General features: G+C 42.4%; 1 protein-coding gene across 1 annotated transcript in view; it reads right to left on the bottom strand.

The window, feature by feature from the left end:
• Positions 1–23,818, bottom strand: part of PARVG (parvin gamma) — a 40,885-nt gene that overhangs the window by 14,726 nt on the left and 2,341 nt on the right. Inside the window, exons 3-6 of the mRNA XM_075210264.1 lie at positions 23,353–23,417; positions 15,960–16,062; positions 13,305–13,445; positions 3,337–3,452 (exon numbers count right to left, since the gene is read on the bottom strand). Of these exons, the coding sequence (XP_075066365.1) occupies positions 3,337–3,452; positions 13,305–13,445; positions 15,960–16,062; positions 23,353–23,417 (425 nt within the window). The remainder of the gene's footprint in view (positions 1–3,336; positions 3,453–13,304; positions 13,446–15,959; positions 16,063–23,352; positions 23,418–23,818) is intronic.

Consider the following 23,818-nt stretch of genomic DNA (forward strand, 5'->3'; position numbering starts at 1 on the left):
AGCACTGAGCATCCCAGCTGGTAGTAGATGTCCTTGAATGAAGGCAGATCCAGTTGCTTCTTTTACCTGTCAGATCTGGAACCACACCAAATTTGATTTCAAGGCCACTTCAGTTCCCTCTCCATAATGCCCCTCTGGAACAACAAAGACTTTTCTCCAGGGCAGTGTCTCCCTCACTTTCTACCTTGGCCCCCTGGCCAGGTATCAGGATAGTTGGAGATGTTATGGTTTCTGGCCAATGCATCCCTCTGGTGACTTTACGGGAGAAGTTTTGGTTTCCCAACTGTCAGTCCATTTGCATAGTAGAGGTGAAGCCTTTCCCAAGCTCGATGTTTCAAGATCTCTAACCTCAGTTGAGTCCCTCTATGTTCATTTTCCTCTCCAGAATGGTATTATCTCCATTCTATATAATTTACTCATCACCTCCAAACAGACCACTATCCCTATAGATGAACATAAATGGGAAGTTGATTTGGGCAGGCCACCAGAGGAGGACACCTGGACAACAGTTAGAGAAAGGATCTCCAAAAACCCTATTCATCTCTTGTAAAAGAGAACACCTACAAAGTTTATTTTAGGTGGTATCTGGTCCATACACAACTGAAAAGAACCTACAGTTCCACCTCTGAATTATGTTTGAGGACTTGTGGGAAGCGGGGGTCATTCCTTCATATCTGGTGGTCCTGCCTGAAGATAGCTCTGTTTTGGGATGATGTGCACACTCTCACCAGTGATATCAATTAAGTCCCGATCTCTAAATGTCCTTGGTTTTTCCTCCTTGGCTCCCCGCTGAAAGTTCTTGAGAAATGTTCTAAGAAACTGTACAGATCCTTAATGCGGCCAGATGCCTGGTTGTAAAACACTGGAAAAAACCCAATCCCTCTTCCAGACAGCAACTCCTTAAAAAAACTATGGTACTTGGCGTCTTAGGAGAAAAATTCTGCATTCTTAAATAACAAGTCGCACAATTTTTCACAAATCTGGTGCGATTGGATTATTTATATAAGCTCCCCTACTCCCTATGCCCCCAACGATCCCACATAGGACATTTCAGGCCATTTCCTTTAATTATAGTCTTCTGATAAATCATTCTCATTCCCATAGGGGGGCCCGGTGGCTGTCTGAGGTCCTATGTTAGGTCTCAATTAGTCCTTTCACCATTCCCTTACCCTTCCCTCTCCCCCTGAAAAATAACACATTTTTGTATATCTCATTTTGATATAGTTTTATAGGTATCTTGCCTTTGCCTTGGCCAGTTATCAGACTGTGAGCCTTGTATATACTCTTACACTGTTTATTTGACTTTCAATTATTTTTTGTACTTAACCTGACTAAAATGCAAGACTATTATTATTATTATTATTATGGCCTCATGTGACCATATTTCATTATTGTATAATGTGTTCTTAAAAATATAAATACATTTCTTAAAAAATAAAACAAAAAAGTTTCATGCAGTTTTTCAGGGCTTAATCACTGTGATGTGAAAGGGAAGGAGAATTCTTCTTGTTTCTATATAGAAAATAGTAGCATTCTAGAGCTCCTGGGTAAGAAGACCCTAAACCATATGGGAGTGTAGAGAATACCATGGGGTAGATTTATCAAACCTTCTAAAAAGAAAAAGTGGAAGTGTTGCCCATAGCAACCACTCAGATTCTAACTATCATTTTGTAGAATGTACTATATAAATGACAGCTTGCTATGGGTGATATCTCCACTTTTTCTTGTTAGGTCTGATAAATCTACCACCTATAGTGCACCAGTCGCCTACACACTGTGGGCCGGACCAATGTTCATGGCAAGACAGTCCTGTAATCAATTGAAAAGCTGCATGTTCATGAATATTGGCTCAGCCCACAAAGTCCCTGGTGGCCCAGTGTGCCCATAAGTTTCTTAGTTCCTCACCCAGAGAGACCATATATTGCCAATTCTTCATATAACAGTATACCCACATATTGCCCAGGCCCAGCTGGATCATGACACCCATATATTGCCAAGTCCTGATGATCCAGTGTGCCCCATAGAATATAGTCCCTGGTGGCCCAGTGTGCCTTATAGAATCTGGTCCCTGGTGGCCCAGAGTGCCATAACTTTGTATAACAGTGTATCCACATATTGCCCAGGCTGGATCATGGCGCCCATATATTGCCCAGACCCTGGTGGAGCAATGCGCCCATGTATTGCCAAGTCCTGATGATCCAGTGTGCCCTATAGAATCTAGTTCCTGGTGACCCAGTGTGCTCTATAAAATCTAGCCCTTGAAGGCCCAGTGTGCTCTATAGAATCACAACTGTGTATCCACATATTGATCAGGCCCTGCTGGAACATGGCACCAATATATTGCCCAGACTCTGGTGGAGCAATGTGCCCATGTATTGTCAAATCCTGATGATCCAGTGTGCCCCATAGAATCTAGTTCCTGGTGACCCAGTGTGCTCTATACAATCTAGTTCCTGGTGACCCAGAGTGCTCTATACAATATAGTCCCTGGTGGCCCAGTGTGCCCTATAGAATCTAGTTCCTGGTGGCCCAGTGTGCCCTATATAATATAGTTCCTGGTGGCCCAGTGTGCCCTATAAAATCTAGTCCCTGGTGGTCCAGTGTGCCCTATAGAATCTAGCCCTTGAAGGCCCATTGTGCCCTATAGAATATAGTTCCTGGTGGCCCAGTGTGCCCTATAGAATCTAGTTCCTGGTGGCCCAGTGTGCCCTATAGAATCTAGCCCTTGAAGGCCCAGTGTGCTCTATAGAATCACAACTGTGTATCCACATATTGATCAGGCCCTGCTGGAACATGGCGCCCATATATTGCCCAGACTCTGGTGGAGCAATGTGCCCATGTATTGTCAAATCCTGATGATCCAGTGTGCCCCATAGAATCTAGTTCCTGGTGACCCACAATGCCATATAAAATTTAGTCCCTGAAGGCTCAGAGGTATTCCTTCCTTCCATGTTGACTCCTGCACTGAACTTCTATAGCCAATCAGAGTTCACTGTTGGCCAAGAAACGGATTGCTATGAACCAATAGGCTCATAGTGATCAGCAGTTAGGAAGTGGAGCTACATTCAGCCAAAAGGCCGACACCATCTCCATGACCTGGAAGGAGCACCCAATTATATAGAGCTTCTGTAGTGTCAGCGATAATGGTGAGGAGCTTCCCTCAACCCTTCTTTGACCTGCTCTCGACCCAAGTGATTAAAGAGGTCAGTCTGGAGACCGTAGATTCAGGCAAATTGTGCAAGTCTCCTCCAGATCCAGGTTGACATGCATAGTATAGCTAATTGTACAGAACTAACACTGTATACATTCATATAATAGAAGTAAATTCATGATTACCTCCACCACGATCACTTCTACAGAAACATTGGAAGGTAGAGGTAGGTCGGGCTGAAAGTGGTTTGCTAGGGCAACAAGCAGGTGCAGGGTGGCCAGAAGGTCCTTGTTGTGTATCACTATTTGGGATAAACAAATATAATTCAGTATGATAAAATAAATAAAATAGATATAAGTAGCGCTCAACTTTATGTAAAGACAAGAGCAGCTATTACTAAAAGGGAATATCCTGTCCCTTTAAAAAGTCTGGATTAAATAGACTATCTGTATGCTGGACTGTATGAGGTTGGTCTTAAGACTGTTTATTTGGACCCTGTTGTTCCTCGCTTGTATCCGGCAACTTGTTTGGGCTATACAAAAGGACATACCATCTCTGCAACAGGGCTCACTGCAGTAGCCTGCACTGTTCCTATACACTTGGACTCGCAGACCATGGCTGTTTGACCACTTACCATCGGTTCTGCAGTGCTATATTGCCATTCACAAGCAATAGTGGACATTCATTTTATTATTGATTGTATGCAATATTAAATGTTTTTGTTTTAACCTTCATGCTATCACTGTAATATTATCACCTAACTTGGCCTAATTACATTGTAATTAACAGTTGAGACAATATTGAGTGCTAATACTTTACTATTTAATCCAGTATGATAAATAGGGATGTGCACCGGCCACTTTTGGTGTCTCGTGTTTTGTGTTTTGGGTTCAGATTTGCTTGAGGTTTTGGGTTCGGATTTGTTTCACAAAACACCTGACGAAAGGTTTTGGTTCGGATTTAAGGTTTTGGATTCGGATTTATTTTGAAAAAAGCATAAAAAGTGTTAAAATCAAGGTTTTTTTGTTTATTTTCACTCCTACGCTATTATTAACCTCAATAACATTCAATAACAATCATTTCCACTAATTTCCAGTCTATTCTGAACACCTCACAATATTGTTTTTAGTCCAAAACGTTTTACCGAGGTAGCTTTCTGGACTGCTTAGTGGAGTGGTCCCGGTACCCAATTTGGTACAGGGGCCACAATACCTCCTCCGACTTTCAAGTGTAGTGTTTCTAAGTTATAAACCCTACAGTAGTTCGAGCACGTCAATACCTCTTGTTTTAGATGACCATGGTACTGAGCATTCATCATTGAGATCCCATCAAGTATGTGAAAGACAGACAGGGTCGAAGTGTTATTTGTTGACTTTGTTAAACAAAAAACTGTCCCTGTTGCAAATATTCGTGCAATGAAGAGTGACTTTTTCATTTAAAGGCTCAAGCTTTCCAGTGTAGTGTTTCTAAGTTATAAACAGTACAGTAGTTCGAGGACGTCAATACCTCTTTTTTTTTATTATGACTGGGCATTTAACTTTTGGTTTAATTTGTTTAATTGGTTTTAATTTTGTTTTACTTTGTGCTCATCTCTCCCTGTACAAACTCAACTGGCTCTACTGAGGCAAGATGTCGTCCTCATCCTCAGATTCCTCGCCCCCTTCAGTGTGTACTTCCTCATCCTCACACATTATCAATTCGTCTCCGCTGGACTCCACAACCACAGGTCCCTCTGTAGTATCTGGAGGCCAGTGCTGTACTTGATTGAGTAATTGATAATTCATTTTTATGAACATCATTTTTTCAACGTTCTGAGGAAGCAACCTCCTTCGCCGCTCACTGACCAGGTTACCCGCTGCACTAAAAACTCTTTCCGAGTACACACTGGAGGGGGGACAACTCAGGTAAAATAGAGCCAGTTTGTACAGGGGCTTCCAAACTGCCTTTTTTTCCTGCCAGTAACAATATGGACTGTCTGACATGTGTATTTGGATGGTGTCAGCAAAATAATCCTCCACCATTTTTTCTATTGTGACAGCATCCAATGCAGCGACAGTAGACATGTCTGCAATGGTTGGCAGGTCCTTCAGTCCGGACCAGATGTTATCAGCATCCCCGCCAGCGGCTCTTTTAGGAAAACTGAGCTTTTTCCCCGCAGCCACAGGTGTGGAAGAAAATGAAGGTGGAGCTGTTGGCATGTCACGGTCCTCTTCAGAGGACAATCTCCTGACCAGCAGGTCTTTGCACCGCTGTAGACTTGTGTCCGCCGGAAACAGAGACACAACATACGCTTTAAACCGAGGATCGAGAACGGTGGCCAGAATGTATTCCTCTGACTTTAAAAGAGTGACCACCCTCGGATCCTGGCAAAGCGTACGAAGGGCTTCATCCACAAGAGCTACATGCTTGGTGGAATCGAAATGGTGTACCAGCTCCTCCCTCACTTTCTCCAGCTGCTTCTGCAAAAGCCTGATAAGGGGAATGACCTGACTCAAGCTGGCAGTGTCGGAACTGACTTCTCGTGTGGCAAGTTCAAATGGCTGCAGAACCTTGCACAACACGGAAATCAGTCTCCAGTGCGCTTGACTCAGGCGCATCCCCACTCCTTTGCCTATTTCGTAGGTGGCTGTGTAGGCTTGAATGGCCTTTTGCTGCTCCTCCATCCTCTGCAGCATATAGAGGGTGGAGTTCCAGCGCGTTACAACCTCTTGTTTGAGGTGATGGCAGGGCAGTTTCAGACTTTTTTGATGGTGCTCCAGTCTGCGGTAGGCACTGGCAGAATGCCGAAAGTGTCCAGCAATTTTGCGCACCACCGCAAGCATCTCCTGCACACCCCTGTCACTCTTGAGGTAATGCTCCACCACCAAATTTACAGTGTGTGCAAAACATGGGACGTGCTGGAAATTGCCCATATTTAATGCCCGCACAATGTTACTGGCATTGTCTGACACCACAAATCCCCAGGACAGTCTAAGTGGGGTAAGCCACTGGGAGATAATTTCCCTCAGTTTCTCTAATATGTTGTCAGCGTTGTGCCTCTTATTAAAGCCTGTAATACACAATGTTGCCTGCCTTTGCACGAGCAGCCGTTGTGTAGATGCTGCTACTGATGCAGCTGCTGCTGTTGCTGCGGAAGGCGATGCATCTATCCAGTGGGCTGTCACAGTCATATAGTCCTTCGTTTGCCCTGAACCACTTGTCTACATGTCCGTGGTTAAGTGGACAGTGGGTACAACCGCATTTTTAAGAGCACTGAGGACACTTGCTCGTACTTCTCTGTACATCTTTGGTATCGCCTGCCTAGTGAAGTGGAATCTCAATGGGATTTGGTACCGGGGACACAATACCTCCATCAACCCTCTAAATCCCACTCCACTGATGGTGGACACCAGGCGCACGTCTAACACCAACATAGCAGTTACAGTCGCAGTTATACGCTTTGCAATAGGGTGACTACTATCGTATTTTGTGGTCATGGCAAACGACTGTTGGACGGTCAATTGTTTTGTGAAAGACGTAGCGGTCTTACGACTTCCCCTCTGGGAAGATGACCGACTAACAGCAGCAACAGCAGCAGTGGCAGTAGTAGGCGTACCGCTGCAGGATTCCTCGGATGAATCCCGTATTGAAGAGGACTCAGTCTGGCTGGTGACTTTGGCTGCAGGACTGAATCTGATGGAGATCGTGGAGGAAGTTGACGAGGAGGGTGTTGCTGGTGTGTATCCAACAGGACCAAGGGATTTAGGTGTCCCTGTACTGATGACGGTCCTAGCCCCAGTTCCTGAACTAACCACTGAACTATGAAGGTTATTCAGGTGATGTATAAGGGAGGATGTCCCTAGGTGGGCAAGATCCTTACCCCTGCTTATATGAGCTTTACATAAGCTACAAATGGCCATACATTGGTTGGCCAGATTTGGATAAAAATAACTCCAGACCAAAGAGGTGCATTTTTTGGTCTTCTGACCAGGCATGACAATGGGCTTTTTAATCCCATGGACATCAGCTGTTTCCCCCCCTGGTGCCTCATTTACAATAACCACATCAGCATCCTCATCATCAAGTTCCTCCACAGCGCCAGCTACATCATCAATAGCCTCCTCCCGAGCCACCTCTTCCCGTACAGTGATGGGAAGGTCAGGCTTGACAACCACCAACACCCTTGGACTCGCCTTGGGGATTTGTGATAATTTCTCTTTAGAAGGCAGAGTTGTTTGCTGTTTTGTTGCTGACAGCATAACTCTCTTCAATTTTTTGTAGGGGCGGGGGAGGAGGAGTAGGGCTAAGATCCTTGGGTGAAGCTGAACCACTAGTCATGAACACGGGCCAGGGCCTAAGCCGTTCCTTGCCACTCCGTGTCGTAAATGGCATATTGACAACTTTACGTTTCTCCTCAGATGATTTTAAGTTTCTCTTTTTGCTACTTTTACTGAACTTGGGCTTTTTGGATTTTACATGCCCTGTACTAGGAGATTGGGCATCGGGCTTGCCAGACAACGTTGATGGCATTTCATTGTCTATGTCATGACTAGTAACAGCAGCTTCAGCATTAGGAGGAAGTGGGTCTTGATCTTTCCCTACTTTATCCTCCAAATTTTTGTTCTGCATTATATGTAGCACAAGAGAGTGTACCCCTAAGCCACACACACTCGGCAAAGCCTTTAAAAATTATATGCGGCACAGGAGAATACCACTGGACTGGAGTTATACAGCAGTACCACTGGACTTATACTGCAGAATCAGTGAAATTTGTAATATGGCAGTAACAACAATGGACTTATACTGCTGAATCAGTGAACTTTGTAATATTGCAGTACCACTGGACTTATACTGCAGAATCAGTGAACTTTGTAATATTGCAGTACCAATAGACTTATACTGCAGAATGAGTGAACTTTGTAATATTGCAGTACCAATGGACTTATACTGCTGAATCAGTGAACTTTGTAATATAGCAGTACCAATGGACTTATACTGCAGGATTGTTTTAGGCTATTTTTTTTTTTTATAATTACTTTTTTTGTAATTTTTTTTAGAACTATTTTTGAAATTTTTATATAATTTGGGAATAATGGGGAAATAACAATGCCCTTAGAAGCACAGAGCACAGGACACAGCACCACTGGACTGAACAGGACCCAGCAGCACCACTGAACTCAGAAGGACAGAGCACAGGAAACAGCACCACTGGACTGAACAGGACACAGCACAGGACCCAGCAGCACCACTGAACTCAGAAGGACAGAGCACAGGACACAGCACCACTGGACTGAGCACAGCACAGCACAGCACAGAACTGAACAGCACGAGATATAGCAGGACAGAGGACCACCTAACACACCTTCCCTCTACCCTGATTAATGCCCGAGTGAAGATGGCGGCGGCTAGCGGGGAATTTATAGAATACGAGTATCGCGAGATCACACAGCGGGATTATGACTCAGAGCCTCGGTTTCAGTTTTGCAATTGGCGGGAATACCCGGATCTGTCTCGGATCCGCAACGTTCGGGTGGGCTCGGATTTCAGAAATCCGAGTGCGCTCATCTCTAATGATAAAATAAAACCTTTAGTGATGACATTTATGGAAACTGGTGCACAAAATTGTGCCGTTACCCAGAAAAACAAACTTTCTAGTGCAGTTTAGAAAATGAAACTAAGCATCTGATTGGTTGCTCTGAGTTACAGCAAATCTAAAGATAACTTGGCCTATAAGGTCTCTAGTCCTCTAAACTTGTGCTAAAACATCTGTTGTGCACACAAAGATTGTTATAGGACTTCTAGATTATATGATGGTAATAAAAAGTTTACTTGCAGAGCTCACTATTCAGTAAATTTTCCATTGTTTCTCTTCTCTTCCCCAGAGCAGTCCTGTCAGTCTTACTGAGATATGAGAATGCTCTAACAAAGCAATGACTAGGGGGTGTGGCCTACTGACAGGCGTTACATCACTAGGAGAAGGGTATGATGTCATTGGGGGAGTGTCCATGTCCAAAAGGACTGAAAATATGACAGAGGGCAGATCGCTGCTGTAAGTAAACCTCCCAAGTTCACATACAGCATGGAAGGCGGGAGCCATCCTCGGCCTACTCAGAATGGTAGCATGGTGCTTGGTTGTGACATCATAACCACGTGCCACTCCCAGTGTAACTAACACGGATGAGCTGCAGCTTCACATGTAAGAAGCTACTGGCTGCTTCTCCATGTCAGAGGAATATAATGTAGTTACTAAAGATGTTCTGGATGACGTCAGGACGCCACAGCTCAGCCAATCAGCACCTTTTCCACCAACTGCTAGCACTCTTCCACATTTTCGTACGGTTTGCAATGAGTGGAATGAGTAACTCCGTAAAACAGACCCTCACTCATACGGAATCGTTAACCTGCACATAATATGTTGTAGGAACGCCATTCCCGCCCACACCTGCTGTCCGGCACGTTATATTATGATGTTAAATGAAAAGCCTGTACAGCCACTGCGAGAAGTACCATTTGTACTCTGTATTTATATTTGTTTAGCTGGAAGGCTGATATTTCTGTCGTTCTTTCACAATATTTCTGAGTTTAAATTTGCTCTTAGCTGACGTAAAGACTGCACGGTTGTCAGGGAAACTATAATTATCCGGAGTTCTATTGTATAATATCCCAGGCTCTTTTCTTGCAGTCCCTGTGATGTGGTTGCATAGTGTTCACATTACTGGGTGAAGTGAGCCATCTGTTGATCTGAAATTTGCTTGTTCTTACACCGCTCATTCTAGAGTCACAATCATTTCTACTATCCTGGATCTGCCAGCGCACATTGGGTGAAGGCTGCCAAACCATTGTTGCTACATGCCATTGTTCCATAACAATACAGGCCTCTCTCACACTACGGGGCTATCAGGGATGGCATATTTTTTTTTAAAGAACCACCTAATTGCTCATATGAAAAAAAATCACATTCACTAATATATCTGTAAATGTTTCCATACTTTTACTGAACTCCGTGGAGTACCCTAGGAGTATCACATGAATATCAAATTAACGAGAGACTAAACATAAAATACAAGCTGATCTAATACAAAGGCACATATTGTAACATTCAACGCAAAGTTTCCAATTCACACACGTACACCCTAAACCATTGGTAGGCAACCTGATAGGCTTCAGGGGCCACACTTGTGCGTCCCTCTACCCTTCAAAAGGGCCGACCATTACCCTGAATCTATTTAATAAATAAAAACAATACATTTAATCAAAGAAAGAGCCTCCTATCTGTAATAAGATATCAGTAGGTATTATAAACAAGTGTTACCAGTTATTACAAAGACACCTGACAATGCAGGAACTAGCTGGGGGCCTCAGATGAAGGCTGGAGAGCGGTACCATAATGAGTGTCTGCAGGTGGAGGTTCCTTGCAAGTTTGGGGCTGCATTTCAGCAAATGGAGTTGGGGGATTTGGTTCGGATTAATGGTGTCCTCAATGCTGAGAAATACAGGCAGGTACTTATCCATCATGTAATACCATCAGGGAGGCGTCTGATTGGCTCCAGCTTATACTGCAGCAGGACAAGGACCCCAAACATACAGCCAATGTCATTAAGAACTATCTTCATCGTAAAGAAGAACAAGGAGTCCTGGAAGTGATGATATGTCCCCCACAAAGCCCTGATCTCAGTATCATCGAGTCTCCCTGGGATTACATGAAGAGACAGAAGGATTTGATCTACATCCACCGAAGATCTGTGGTTAGTTCTCCAAGATGTTTGGAACAACCTCCATGCAGAGCTCCTTCAAGCACTGTGTGCAAGTGTACCTAGAAGCATCCTACTTTTTGGCCCTCAGAGGTGAGGGCCACGAGACAATTGCATGGAGGGCACTAACAACGCAATTTGCAACATCACGTCACTGTGTAGCGGGGGGCAGCACCTTGATGAGGACTTTACATCATCGTGGCAGAGTCTGGGTGAGATCTACACTGCCAGGGGTCTAAGACGATTATCAGAAACTTATGAGTCTCCCGAACATTCCGGGAGAGAGGGACAGACCTTCATATAACACGCATGTCTGTACCTCCTCAAACACTGCACAGTACTACTTCCTTCCATTGGAAACCATTCACCTGCTATGATTTGTTACTGCTGAAGTTTCCTCAGTTACGTTGCCTCCCATCCTCCCTCTTGTACACATCTAAACCCACCCTCAGCAGCCAAACGGTTTCAACCGGGTCACTTATGAATTATATAGACGATTGTCTATTTTCTGCAAACAGCGTTTGTCTTAGACGTGGTTAATGGTCCTTAAAATACTGAATTAGAAATATAGCCTGGGAGGCAAGGAGACAGCCTATTATTTATTTAAACATCCGCCACTATGTGTTATAAAACCCAAGATATAGACAGAATTACATCTTCTGTCCGCTGTTTATTTCTGAAACAATTTAATGTACAATATTTATGGCCTGCGGTACTTGAAGCAACAATTGCCTTAAAGAGAAGACATTATAAAATATGTGAGTTTACCTTTATTCCATTTAGGATGTTTTTCCTGCAGTCAGAGAATGAAAATCACCCTGTAATAGTGGTGGGGCAACTTTCTGCTAGTAAATGTCATGGTTGGAGGTGTCTGATTGTTCACATTTCGATCTAGTACATATGGGAATGTCTCACAATCTGTCCAGAAATACATTGGGACTACAATTAAAAAATGAAAGCATTTATTTTAAACCTTAATCCTATTCAGTGGCCTAGTGGTTAGCACTTCTGCCTCACAGCACTGGGATCATGAGTTTGATTCCCGACCATGACCTTATCTGTGCAGAGTTTGTATGTTCTCCCCGTGTTTGCGTGGATTTCCTCCAGGTGCTTCAGTTTCCTCCCACACTCCAAAAACATACTGGTAGGTTAATTGGCTGCTATCAAAATTGACCCTAGTCTGTCTCAGTCTGTGTGTGTGTATATTAGGGAATTTAGACTGTAAGCTCCGATGGGGCAGGGACTAATGTGAGTGAGTCCTCTGTACAGCACTGCGTAATTAGTGGCGCTATATAAATAGCTGATGATGATTGATTTATATGAACATGATAAAAGGGGTCTTTTTACTACTTAAATCAGTTTTGCAATCTCAGCCTCACCTGAGGGGGCGCTATAACGATAACCTATATTCGGCTTTAGACCCACTATAAGTTCTCTAAGACAGAGCACTTGCGGAATCGTGGAGCTTTTTCCATCATCTCTTTCCCAGAAAATCCAAAATGGACCCACAGGAGACATATGAAACAGAAGAGGCAGGGACTGATTAACATTTTGTGCCGCCATAGGCTAATAAGCTAGTAGCGCCCCCCTGGCTTTTCACACCAGGCTAACACGCAGCAGGTAAAACCTCGTCCTTCATTTCAAATCTGCCCCCCCCCCTCCCCACCAATGTTTATGTTCCCATGTTTTCAAAGCTCAGCTCTACTTTTTAAAAGGGTCACAGCAATCTGTCACTCATTTTGTTTCCATTAATATCAGAACTGTATAGCGGAGCAGAAACATGAAGGAGCGCTACCATGGCACGATGGGCAGGTGCCCGGGGGCCCGAGGCAGGACGACCCGGCTCTCTCCCTTGTCCCCTCTTCCGTGCTGCACTCGCAGTGAATGTTGGACGTGATGACGTCATCACGCCCGACATTCACTGCGAGCACAGTACGTAGTCAGCCTATTGGAAACCCAGGTCCCTGAGAACAGGAGCGGTCTAGATTATCTCCTTAGTTAATACAGTTTTACTTCTAGCCAATCAGAATAGAGGTGTGAACTTTCTTTATACTGCTGGTCCTAGACTATATCTGTGGAGTCCATGACTGTACGCAACCCCCAGATGTGGTGACTAAGGTCAGCTCTTGAAGGCACCAGCCCTACAGATCGGGGCAGAAGGGTGAATCACTGTACCCCATAGCAAAATTTGGGTAGGCGCCCAGTTATGATGTTCTTGCTTCTCGGACCCCCGCATTGCTCTCAATAAAGCAGAGGATTGTACCTCAGAAGACCGGGGCCTCGGATGAAGGAGTGGTGACCGACGAGCATCCCTCAACTCCAGGCCCGTGGCCGCCACAATCCTGCACCCCCAAATGTTAGTCCCCTGCTTATATACAGATATATACATAAAGACTATAGCATTGCGATTATCCGGTACATACAGCTCATGTTCCACTTCAGCTGACTCTCCTCCAGTTCCAGACATTCGGACACAGCCGCCAGTATCACCCCCAGCTTCCGTCTCTGGTTGCTGGCTGTGAGAGTGATTTCTTCCACGTCTAATTTGATCTGTCCAATTTTTTCTGCAAATGACAACGAATGAGGAATTAAATATTAAACAGAACATTGTTCTCAGTACACTGTAGTGAATTCATTGGTTTGTACATTGTTGATGTCTTCCTTGCTCTTTGATTTGGAGAAACACAATTTGCACAAACTCCCATTTAATAATTAAGGAGATACGCGGCATTTGGCTTTATGTATATAGCACAAGATGTTTCAGCACTCTACAAAACACTGCTGGGGTCCCAAACTAAGAGAAGATACAGTATATAGCTGTCAGGCCGTAAGCTGTGATGTCTAGTGCACGTTTATGGAGGAAAAATCAGTATCATGTCTGTGTCTCATTGTTATTACAAAGTCTGATGAAGATGGAACTATAGCAATATAGAGAGATCTTTGGTACTAGATCCCAGAATATGTGACTAGATACATTTTTACTGTATTTTAAACATATTCTTAGAGCAGGTGTTAATTTATACAGCACAGAGAAACAGATGCTAAGGGGACTAGTTATCCTGCAATAGCGATATCAAAATAAGTATTGCAGCAGTACAAGTAAAAGTGTTACAGTAGGGCCAGGATATATATATATATATATATATATATATATATATATATATATATATGTCAGTTATGACATTAAAACCACCTGCCTACTATTGTGTAGGCCTCAACCGTGCCACCAAAACAGCTCTGACCCTTGAGGCATGGACTCCACAAGATCTCTGAAGGTGTCCTGTGGTATCTGGCACCAAGACGTTAGCAGTAGATCTTTTAAGTTCTGTAATTTGCATGGTGGTGCTCGATTGGATTGAGATCTGGGGAATTTGGAGGCCAAGTAAACACCTTGAACTGCTTGCCATGTTCCTCAAACAATTGCTGAACAATTTCTGCAGTGTGGCCGGGCGCATTATCCTGCTGAAAGAGGGCACTGCCATCAGGGAATACCGTTGTCACGAAGGGGTGTACTTGGTCTGCAACAATGTTTAGGTAGAGGGTATTGTCAAAGTAACAGCCACATGAATGCCAGGACCCAAGGTTTCCCAGCAGAACATTGCCCAGACCATCACACTGCGTCCGCCAGCTTGCCTTCTTCCCCCAGTGAATCCTGGTGCCATCTCTTACCCAAGTAAACAATGCCCCCGGCCGTCCGCATGATGTAAAAGAAAATGTGATTCATCAGACCAGTCCACCTTCTTCCATTGCTCCATGGTCCTGATCTGCCCATTGTAGGCACTTTCAGCAGTGGACAGGGGTCAGCATGGGCACTCTGACCGACCTGCAGCCACATAGACGCATACGCAACAAACTCCGATGCCTGTGTGTTCCGACACCTTTCTATCAAAGCCAGCATTACCTTTTTTAACAACTTATGCTACAGTAGCTCTCTGTGGGATTGGACCAGACAGGCTAGCCTTCACTCCCCATGCGCATCAATGAGTTCTGTGCACAGAAGACCCTGTTGCCTGTTAACTGGTTGTCCTTCCTTGAACCACTCTTGGTAGGTACTAACCACTGCGTACCGGGAACACACCACAAGACCTGTCATTTTGAGATGCTCTGATCCAGTCATCTCAATTTGACCCTGGTCAAAGTCACCCAGATCCTTACGCTTGCCCATTTTTCCAGCTTCCAACACATCAACTTCAAGAACTTAGCATTCACTCGCTGCCTAATATATCCCAACCCTTGACAGGTGCCATTGTAACGAGATGATGTCAGTGGTGTTAATGTTGTGACTGATCAATATATATATTAGTGTTACAGTCAGATATGCAGGTGTAGACGTAGTGAAGGACATGCTACTCTGCTTATAGCAAATGCCAACAATTAACTTCTCAGGTATAAATATTATTTTCTAACTATCCCAAAACAAGGGGAAATGTCTCAGCAACTACATTTTCTAGACAGGTCTGGATTAAGACACAAATGAGACCAGTTTAAAGAACATTTTGGTGGGTCCCAAAATCCTTTATAAAACATGGGAGGCAACCATATCTCAAGAGAGAATCAGAAGACAAAAAATGTCAACTGTCCAAATACGGCTGCGTGAGGGCTTCTAATATGCTTAGGGGAACAAAGATCAGAGCTGTTTTGGAACTAGATTTAGGTTCCCATTAGAACTGTTTGGATTAAGGCTAAAGCTTTCCATTGCATTAAATATTCTCTCCAAGGATATCTTCAGACAACTGTAGTTATGAATCTCATAAGGTCAAGACCCCGTCTTTAAAACAAAGTGATTTTTAGGACACCATTACCAAGACGTTTAATTGGACGCCCCCCCCCCCCCCCCCAATCTTGGTGGACCCAAGGAAAATATCCATACTCCCAAACACCTAGAAGAAAGTTATAAATAAAAGGATATCTCCGCCGTTAAGAAAAGTAGAGCACATCGTACACATAGCGGAGTTTGAATTCTATATGATAAACAATCTAGAGATAGCAATGTCATCCAAGTCCTGCAGTAAATCTATAACAGCTTGAGCCCTTGATTGCTGACAGATTATAAGAGGGAGTAAAAATAGATATTTTACGTAAAAGGTGATGAAGAATTAAACCATCAAATAGATCCTCTTCCAAGCTCTTCACCACGATGTGTTCCTGCTTTAACTCTTTGTTGATCCATTCAAGAAGGAACTGAGAAACAAGATAAAAGCAGCATATTTTATACAAATGCCATATAAATATAATAAACACATTTAAGAGTGAATAAAGATATAATATGCTATATATATCTATAATATAAATGTCTAGTGGCGTGTGTTAGTCTGTCTGTGTGTGCAAAAAATAAAACCAAGCTGCAGCGCCACCTGCTGGGCGGAGTTATACACTGACCTACTAAATTCTTAGTGTGTGTGGGGAAAAAAATTCAGAAAGGGCTGAAATTTGGTATAATAAGATGTTTTTAATTTGTTAATTTAATTTGTTAATTGTTAAAAGTGTTTATAAAGATTTTAAAAATATATATATATATATTTCTTGAAGGAGAAGTGACAGTTGGGAGTGGTTGGTGGTTGCCGGGGGTGACAGTGGGGAGTGGTTGGTAGTTGAGGTCTGGGCTATGGCCCAAATGCATGACAAGAACCTTTTTAACACCTTAAGCAGCTTGATTTGACTAGAATGCATGAGTATCATGCACGGGTTAACTTATATATATATATATATATATATATATAGTCGAAGTCAGCAAATTGGATAAAGTCATTTCAATTAATATCGAGCAAACTTGGTTGTCTTTGTCTAAAAAGATGCATATTGCACGCTACGGTGTGGAAGGGCGTACGCAGCCGTAACACGTGGCAATAGCGGTTTTTACACATTTACACACATTCGCACCAATACGCATCTTTGTAAATAGTAGACATTAATTCTAGTCGCAACACATAGTTATTTATGTCGAAATATAGTAGTGTTTATGTGTAATATTATAAGTTATATGCATATTAGTAATACATATGGTACAGGTTAAAGGAAATATGTCATGTCTAGTATCATATTAATCCCCTTTACATCAGCAGCTGTTCAGTGCATTCGGCGAAGAGATCACACATTGCATACACTAGTTATTGATGTTAGGGAATAAACCTTTAATATGATGCTGACTATAAAATGCTAATGGACTAGTTGTAATTAGAGTCTTGGCGGGAAGAACGGAGCACATCCCCTGGAGAGATAACCCCCACCTTTGGATTCTTTAGTTTGAACTAGCCTATGATCTGCAACCCCCTGGACCTTCCTGAAGCCTGGACCAATAGAAGCAAGCCACACCATCTGCATTGTTTTACTGTATTTCTGTTTGCATATAGGCAGGAGCTTTCCATGTAGTGTTGTCATCTTGACCACAGACTTCAGATCTGAATGACTGTTCACTGGATCCAGAGCGCCTGCGATAAGTAACTGCTGTACTTATTATTATTTCACTTGAATTATTCTGCTACGTTTTGAGAATAAATATTTGTGCGTTGGAAACACAAATCGAGATTCGACAGTCGTTATTGGATAGCGACAAAACGTGCATAACACATTGTGTATGTATGTATATATATATATATATATATATATATATATATATATATATATATATATATATATATATATATATACACATACACACACACACACATACATATATATATATATACACACACTTAGATATACAAAACAAAAAATAGAAGCGCCACACAGTGTATCAAAACATTATATCAATAGTGATAGATATAATGCGATATAACCGCGATCCAATATACACAATTTGAAGGGCTTATCTGATGCATACATGGGCTAAAATATATATTTTATATATGTTTTGAAGAGAGCCTGATCTGGTACGCATATATTTATAAGATATAAGTTTAATGGGTTCTAAAAATGGAACATACTACACTATATTGTACTCAGAGTTCCAGTTCCTATTGCGATTCATCACTACAATATGGAAGATTCTCTATTCATCCCATATATGTATCAGATAAGCCCATCAAATTCTGTATATTATATATACGCAGCTATACACATTACATCTATCACTATTGATATGGGCCCGATTCTTTAAGGAAAGTAATTTTTTAAAAAAAGAGTAAGTTTTCTCCTGGACAAAACCATGTTACGATGCACGGGGTGCAAATTAGTTTATGTTTTACATAAAATAAATACCCTGACGAAGTCCCAGAGGCGAAATGCGTAGGGTTCCAGTGAGTGTTGAGATTGGTTACTGGGACAACCATACCCGGAAGTTGCTGCGGAGATCTGACCACGCTGCAGCTTACTAACAGAAACTTCTCTGCGTGATAAAAGATACCTTGATGTGCATTGAAACCCTTACTAAATGTAAGTGAATTTTAATCGTTGTGAAATAAATATTTTATATTGGAATACTACACTATTGGGGCACTTTTTGTCCTTTTTGTCTCCCGCATATGTATGAAATATATGGTAGATCCTGGGAAAATATATGAGGATACACCGAGCGATTACCTGGAACTTTATTCAGAGGATCTAGAGACTGCGCTTTTGGATTAATAGCGTTTATTGTGACTATGGACCATTCTGTTATGCTTTTTATGTTGATACTGACGCATGTTTATTGATGTTGTGATACTCAGAAACCTTCTCATTCAATTACCTCCCTTTTTGCGCCTTATTCCAACCCTCTGTATTATCTTTACTGCAATTTTGGAAGTTTAGTAGGTACTTCCAAGCGAATTGGGCTGCATTCCCTACTCCCTTCCCCCATCTTATAGGAGCGCAGATAGGACACTCTCTTATATTGCATAAAATAAATACTGGCTGTTTTGTCATGTAGGACACAAATACTTGATAGCTCTATATATTTACACTGACATTTAAAGTTGATCTGGGACATGCTCTACCCCACCTAGAAATCTGTCCCCATATTTTAAATTTACCTCCCCCTCCAATGCAACATGGTTTTGCCAAGGTGCAAAGTTACTCATTTTCTTTTGCTTTACTTTCTTAAATGAATCAGGCCCAGTATGTTTTGATACACTGTGTGTGGAGCTTCTGTTTTTTGTTTCGTATTCTAGGCATTGCTCTTGCAAATAAGTATATAAGGCCAAGAAGCAGATTACTGTATGTTACAATATTAATTATTCATCTAGTTTGTTTGCACAGATCCCATGTTGGTTGTTGTCACTTAACGCCTATATTGCTTATTTTTCTATACATTTAAACATGTTTTGCTTTGAAACAAAGAGTGATTTAGAATTCATTGGGTAGTTCCATGTATTTAACAACTAGGATCTCCCCTCTAATGGGAGGAATATACTTTACTTAATGCGTGTAAATGTTTTATTATTAGATGTAACTCCTTTTATCATTCTTGTGTTTGGTTTCACATGATTTTGATACGTAATTTTATTTAGATTTCTGTATTGCACTTAATTGGTGATTAATGAATACCCGGTGACCTCACAGTGGTATTGTGGGATGCAGGCGTTAGATAGATTTACTAAGAATGGCGTTTGGTGGCGGTTTTAACCCGGCACACATCGCTGACCCGCATTTACTATAGGGTGGTTTGAGGCTGGGATGTTAAACGCCTGGCGATGTGTGGCGGATTAGAAACCGCTAAACCGTCAATTTAGTCAAAACTGCCAGGATCAAAGAGACAGGTTTTTGTAATACCTGCTTCTGATTGGCTACTTAGCTCAAACATGCTCTTTCATCCATCTTTCCATTGAGAACATAAGAAGAGACACTAGTGACTTATGAATTATGGGGTCTATCATTATTTATTGAATAAGAGGTCAAATTAATTTACAATTAACTTATTGGGCAAATTTTATATTTCATTATTTTAAAAGGGACCTATAATAATTGTATTATATTATGGGGTCAATAGGATTATATTAAGGGGGCAATACAATTTGAGTGCTAATGGGGGGCAGAAATTATTTATGATGCACACGTGGCACTGTATATCGCCACCTTCAGTAAATCTAGCCCCAAAACATACACCCCACTTGTTTTTAACAATTTATTTTATTTGCATTCACTATTGGGCATCAAAAAAAATGCTAAAATATCTCTGATACAGCAGAAATTAGAGAAAAAAAATTATTGCTTAAACGCACAAGCGATCAATAAATCACCAATCAGTGTAAGCAGAGCACTTGCAAAACAGCCAATCACAAGTGGTTTGCTGGTGCTGGGGACCATGTTCATCCGCTATATGCACCTGCTTCTGGCTTCCTTTGAGCATCGATCCATCGGAACGAGTGATACGGCACAAATCGAAATGTAAAAGTGTATCCGACCAAGCCATTCTTAGAACAAGGGATGGGTGATCTCCAATGAACAGAGATCAGTACCTTGGCGGTGTTATTTAAATGCTGAGACTTTATATATTTGGAGATTCTATTACAGAGGTACTTATTGAACAAACACGCATGGCTTTAAAGATTTTTGGCCAGTCCTTTTTCCCTAGTCCCATTCATCTCTCTCTTCCAAGCCTCCATAAATCGTGGTTTGGATACAAACATTCTCTATAATCTTATTTTCTATATAGATGAGGTAGCATGTGTTGGCTCTGAAGAGAGAGGGCACGTTGTCTCAAAGGGGGTTAAGCCCAATAACTCTATTCGAGATGACAGCAATTACAGCAGCTTCGGATGTGAAAAAGCTCCATTTTCAATCTTAATTTAAAACATAACAAAATCCACAGGAACAGAAACCAACAAACCATGTGTCCAATTGTACGACAAAAGGTCATAGCGAATATATTGCTTTTCACACCAAGCCATTTGCGAGAGTATAAAAGGTTCATAAGTTTTTAATAATAAGCTCGATAAAATGCTATGAATATATTTACATTCCAGTCATTACATTACATACTGATTAAATGGCAGAGCAGAACTCTGGATAATGACATGTAAATTAGCACATTGGTTCTGTCTCCCGAGCCTCATACCCATCAAATAACCAAGGAAATGTGATTCTTTCCCTGGTCTTTCATTGTAATCCGGGGTGAATCAGAAAAACACTGAAGGACTTTTATATTCAGCACAGTGGCCTAGTGGTTAGCACTTCTGCCTCACAGCACTGGGGTAATGAGTTCGATTCCTGACCATGGCCTTATCTGTGTGGAGTTTGTATGTTCTCTCCGTGTTTGCGTGGGTTTCCTCCGGGTGCTCCGGTTTCCTCCCACACTCCAAAGACATACTGGTAGGTTAATTGGTTGCAATCAAAAATTGACCCTTGGCTCTGTCTGTCTGTCTCCCTCTCTGTCTGTGTGTGACTGTGTGTCTATAGTAGGGAATTTAGACTGTAAGCTCCAATGGGGCAGGGACTGATGTGAATGAGTTCTCTGTACAGCGCTGCGGAAATAGAAGCGCTATATAAATAGATGATGATGATGGTGATGATCTCTTATTCAGGCTTTGTGATCCAAGTAACCTTTCTGGAGATCATCACAAGGCATAGTGGGTGGAAACGGGTGATCCGTCCACGTCGAGGTGCTTCTGCTCTGCATCCGAGTGATACCTCTGCAACCTACTGTGCAGAAGGGCAAAGAGGCGCATAGGTGTAAGTGGGACATCAAAAGTCCGACCTCCGATCGGTTTAACCCAATTCATGGCTAAAATGGATCACAAGAGTGACGGGACTTCGGATTATTACATGGGGCCATTGTGTGGGTGTCTAAAGGCTTCCTACTACATGAAGTACGCTCCCAAAAATGGGACCCGACTCTCAGATTTTGGACATTTTGAGGTTCACAAACAATTTAGCACATTAAAATATATATATATATATTTTGGCTTAATTGAACCGTTCAGGAGGATATCAATAAGGGTGTACTACCTATTAACGGTACTGACTACCCCGAGAGAAGACAACGGCATGAAGAGTCCGATTTAATAGTACACCGACCTGGGGAAAAAAACTACTTACTGGAATGCAGATTACTTCATATCACGACTCGCTCTGTTGCCGTCTGGAGAAAATGACGTCACCCCCAACCGCGACGTTGATTCCGGTAAGTAGTTTTTTTCCCCAGGTCGGTGTACTATTGAATCGGACTCCTCATGCCGTTGTCTTCTCTGTCGGGGTAGTCAGTACCGTGAAACTGACTACCACTGATCAATAAGCACACCCCATACAGTATACTATTGCAGTTAGGGATGGTCACTGACTCCGGTGTTTTGGTTTTGGATCTGTATTAACTACGTGTTTTGGGTCTGTATTTTTTTTTCTCTTTTTTTAAGCGCTAAAAAAAAACAAAAAAAAACCCACTTAATTTGGCTTTTTTTTTTGTTCCTACATTATTATTAACCTCAACAACATTAATTTCCAGTCAATTTTTGTCAAGTGACAAGAACACTGCTATTTCTGTATGGGCAATGGCACTGAGCAATGTCACTGGAGAGTGACAAGAACACTGCTACCCCTGTTTCTGTGTGAGCAATGACGCTGGATCTCTTGGGGAGGGAGGTACTTAAGTAATCCAAAACCCGCGAGATCCGACGAAGCAACAATGACGTTTTACCTCTATTCAGATCCGAGGAAATGGCGATGTTCGGGGTAGGTTCGATTTTCGGGAAAAAGCGAGCCTGAAAATCTGATACTAGCACACTCCAGAGTGGACTGGGATATGGGATAGGCAGAGGAGGCATCTGCTTTGGGTACAAGTATGACACCCAATATCTATCTTGCTGCAGAAGACCTGGATATTCGTTGGTTCTGCACTTTCTTTCAGGTTAATTTCTGAGTATCTAGCGCACCGAATGAAAAAAATGGTGGTTCAATAAGATTGTGGTAAGTCGTTCTGAGGGGACAGAAGTGCAGCTGGGAATCTTTACCTTGAGTCAAAAACACCTGGTTCTGATACAAAGGTTGGGACAAGGGGTAAGCAAAAGAGGCAGCTCAATATAGCGCAACACATCTTTGGGAAGGAGGGGTATGTCCATTATGAGTATTTTAATCATATTTGCTGCCCTCTGAGGAACGTCCGGGAGATTTCCAAAATAGTGGTTGATCTCCTAGACTCCCGATAGACCCTGACAATCTCCCTGAAGACGGGCCAGACAGTGAAGTGGTGGCCAGGACTCGGTGTGATGCCACAATTCTATTCATCTAGCTCCACCCACTGCGGCATGCTGATGCAATTTGCGTAATTGAGCCACACCAACTTCAGCATGGTGACTCAAATTGCACCATCGCTCTTCAGTGGATAGGTCTGTATGGAGTCACATCATTGGGTACACCCACCACCACCGTCACAGAGCTACCCATGGCCATCTCTGTCCTTGGAAAATCAGGTCGGTTAGATGGTATGGATACGATTTGTCATCTTTACTTTAAGCACCAAAACACCTGGTTCAACCACTGTCTGCAAACACTGGAAAATACAATATATCATTGCCCATATACAGTATATCTATCCCATATAGACCAAGTTATTTAACATACCTGTTTCAGTTCTTGAAATTTTGCATTATTCTCCGTGCTGGGCTGCAAAATCTTTTGGACGTCACCTACAAACAGGTAACGTTTTCAGTTACTGCAAGTGATCGGCACAGAAAAACTGAACATAGTACAGACGCTGGGGCTTGTAATCCCTCCTGCAAGCTACACAAATCTACCGGCAATGGGATATCAGATCACTTTATTCTGCATGTACTGCCACCCCTATGCCTGGGACAAATGTGTGAGGGTCTCCAACACAGGTGGGAGGGTAGACATGAATGTACACAGAAAAATCACACGTGTAATACTAACATGTACAAACTGGGACATACAAACATACACTGCCGTATACATACAAATATAGATACATACATAAACAAACATATATTTGCAGGGATTACACCTCGTCAGAGTTATGCATGCATAGGTTAACAACAACTAGGGATTTTTATACCAGATAGCCAGGGTA

Source organism: Mixophyes fleayi, chromosome 4 (assembly GCF_038048845.1).
Source record: "Mixophyes fleayi isolate aMixFle1 chromosome 4, aMixFle1.hap1, whole genome shotgun sequence".
Lineage (NCBI taxonomy): Eukaryota > Metazoa > Chordata > Amphibia > Anura > Limnodynastidae > Mixophyes > Mixophyes fleayi.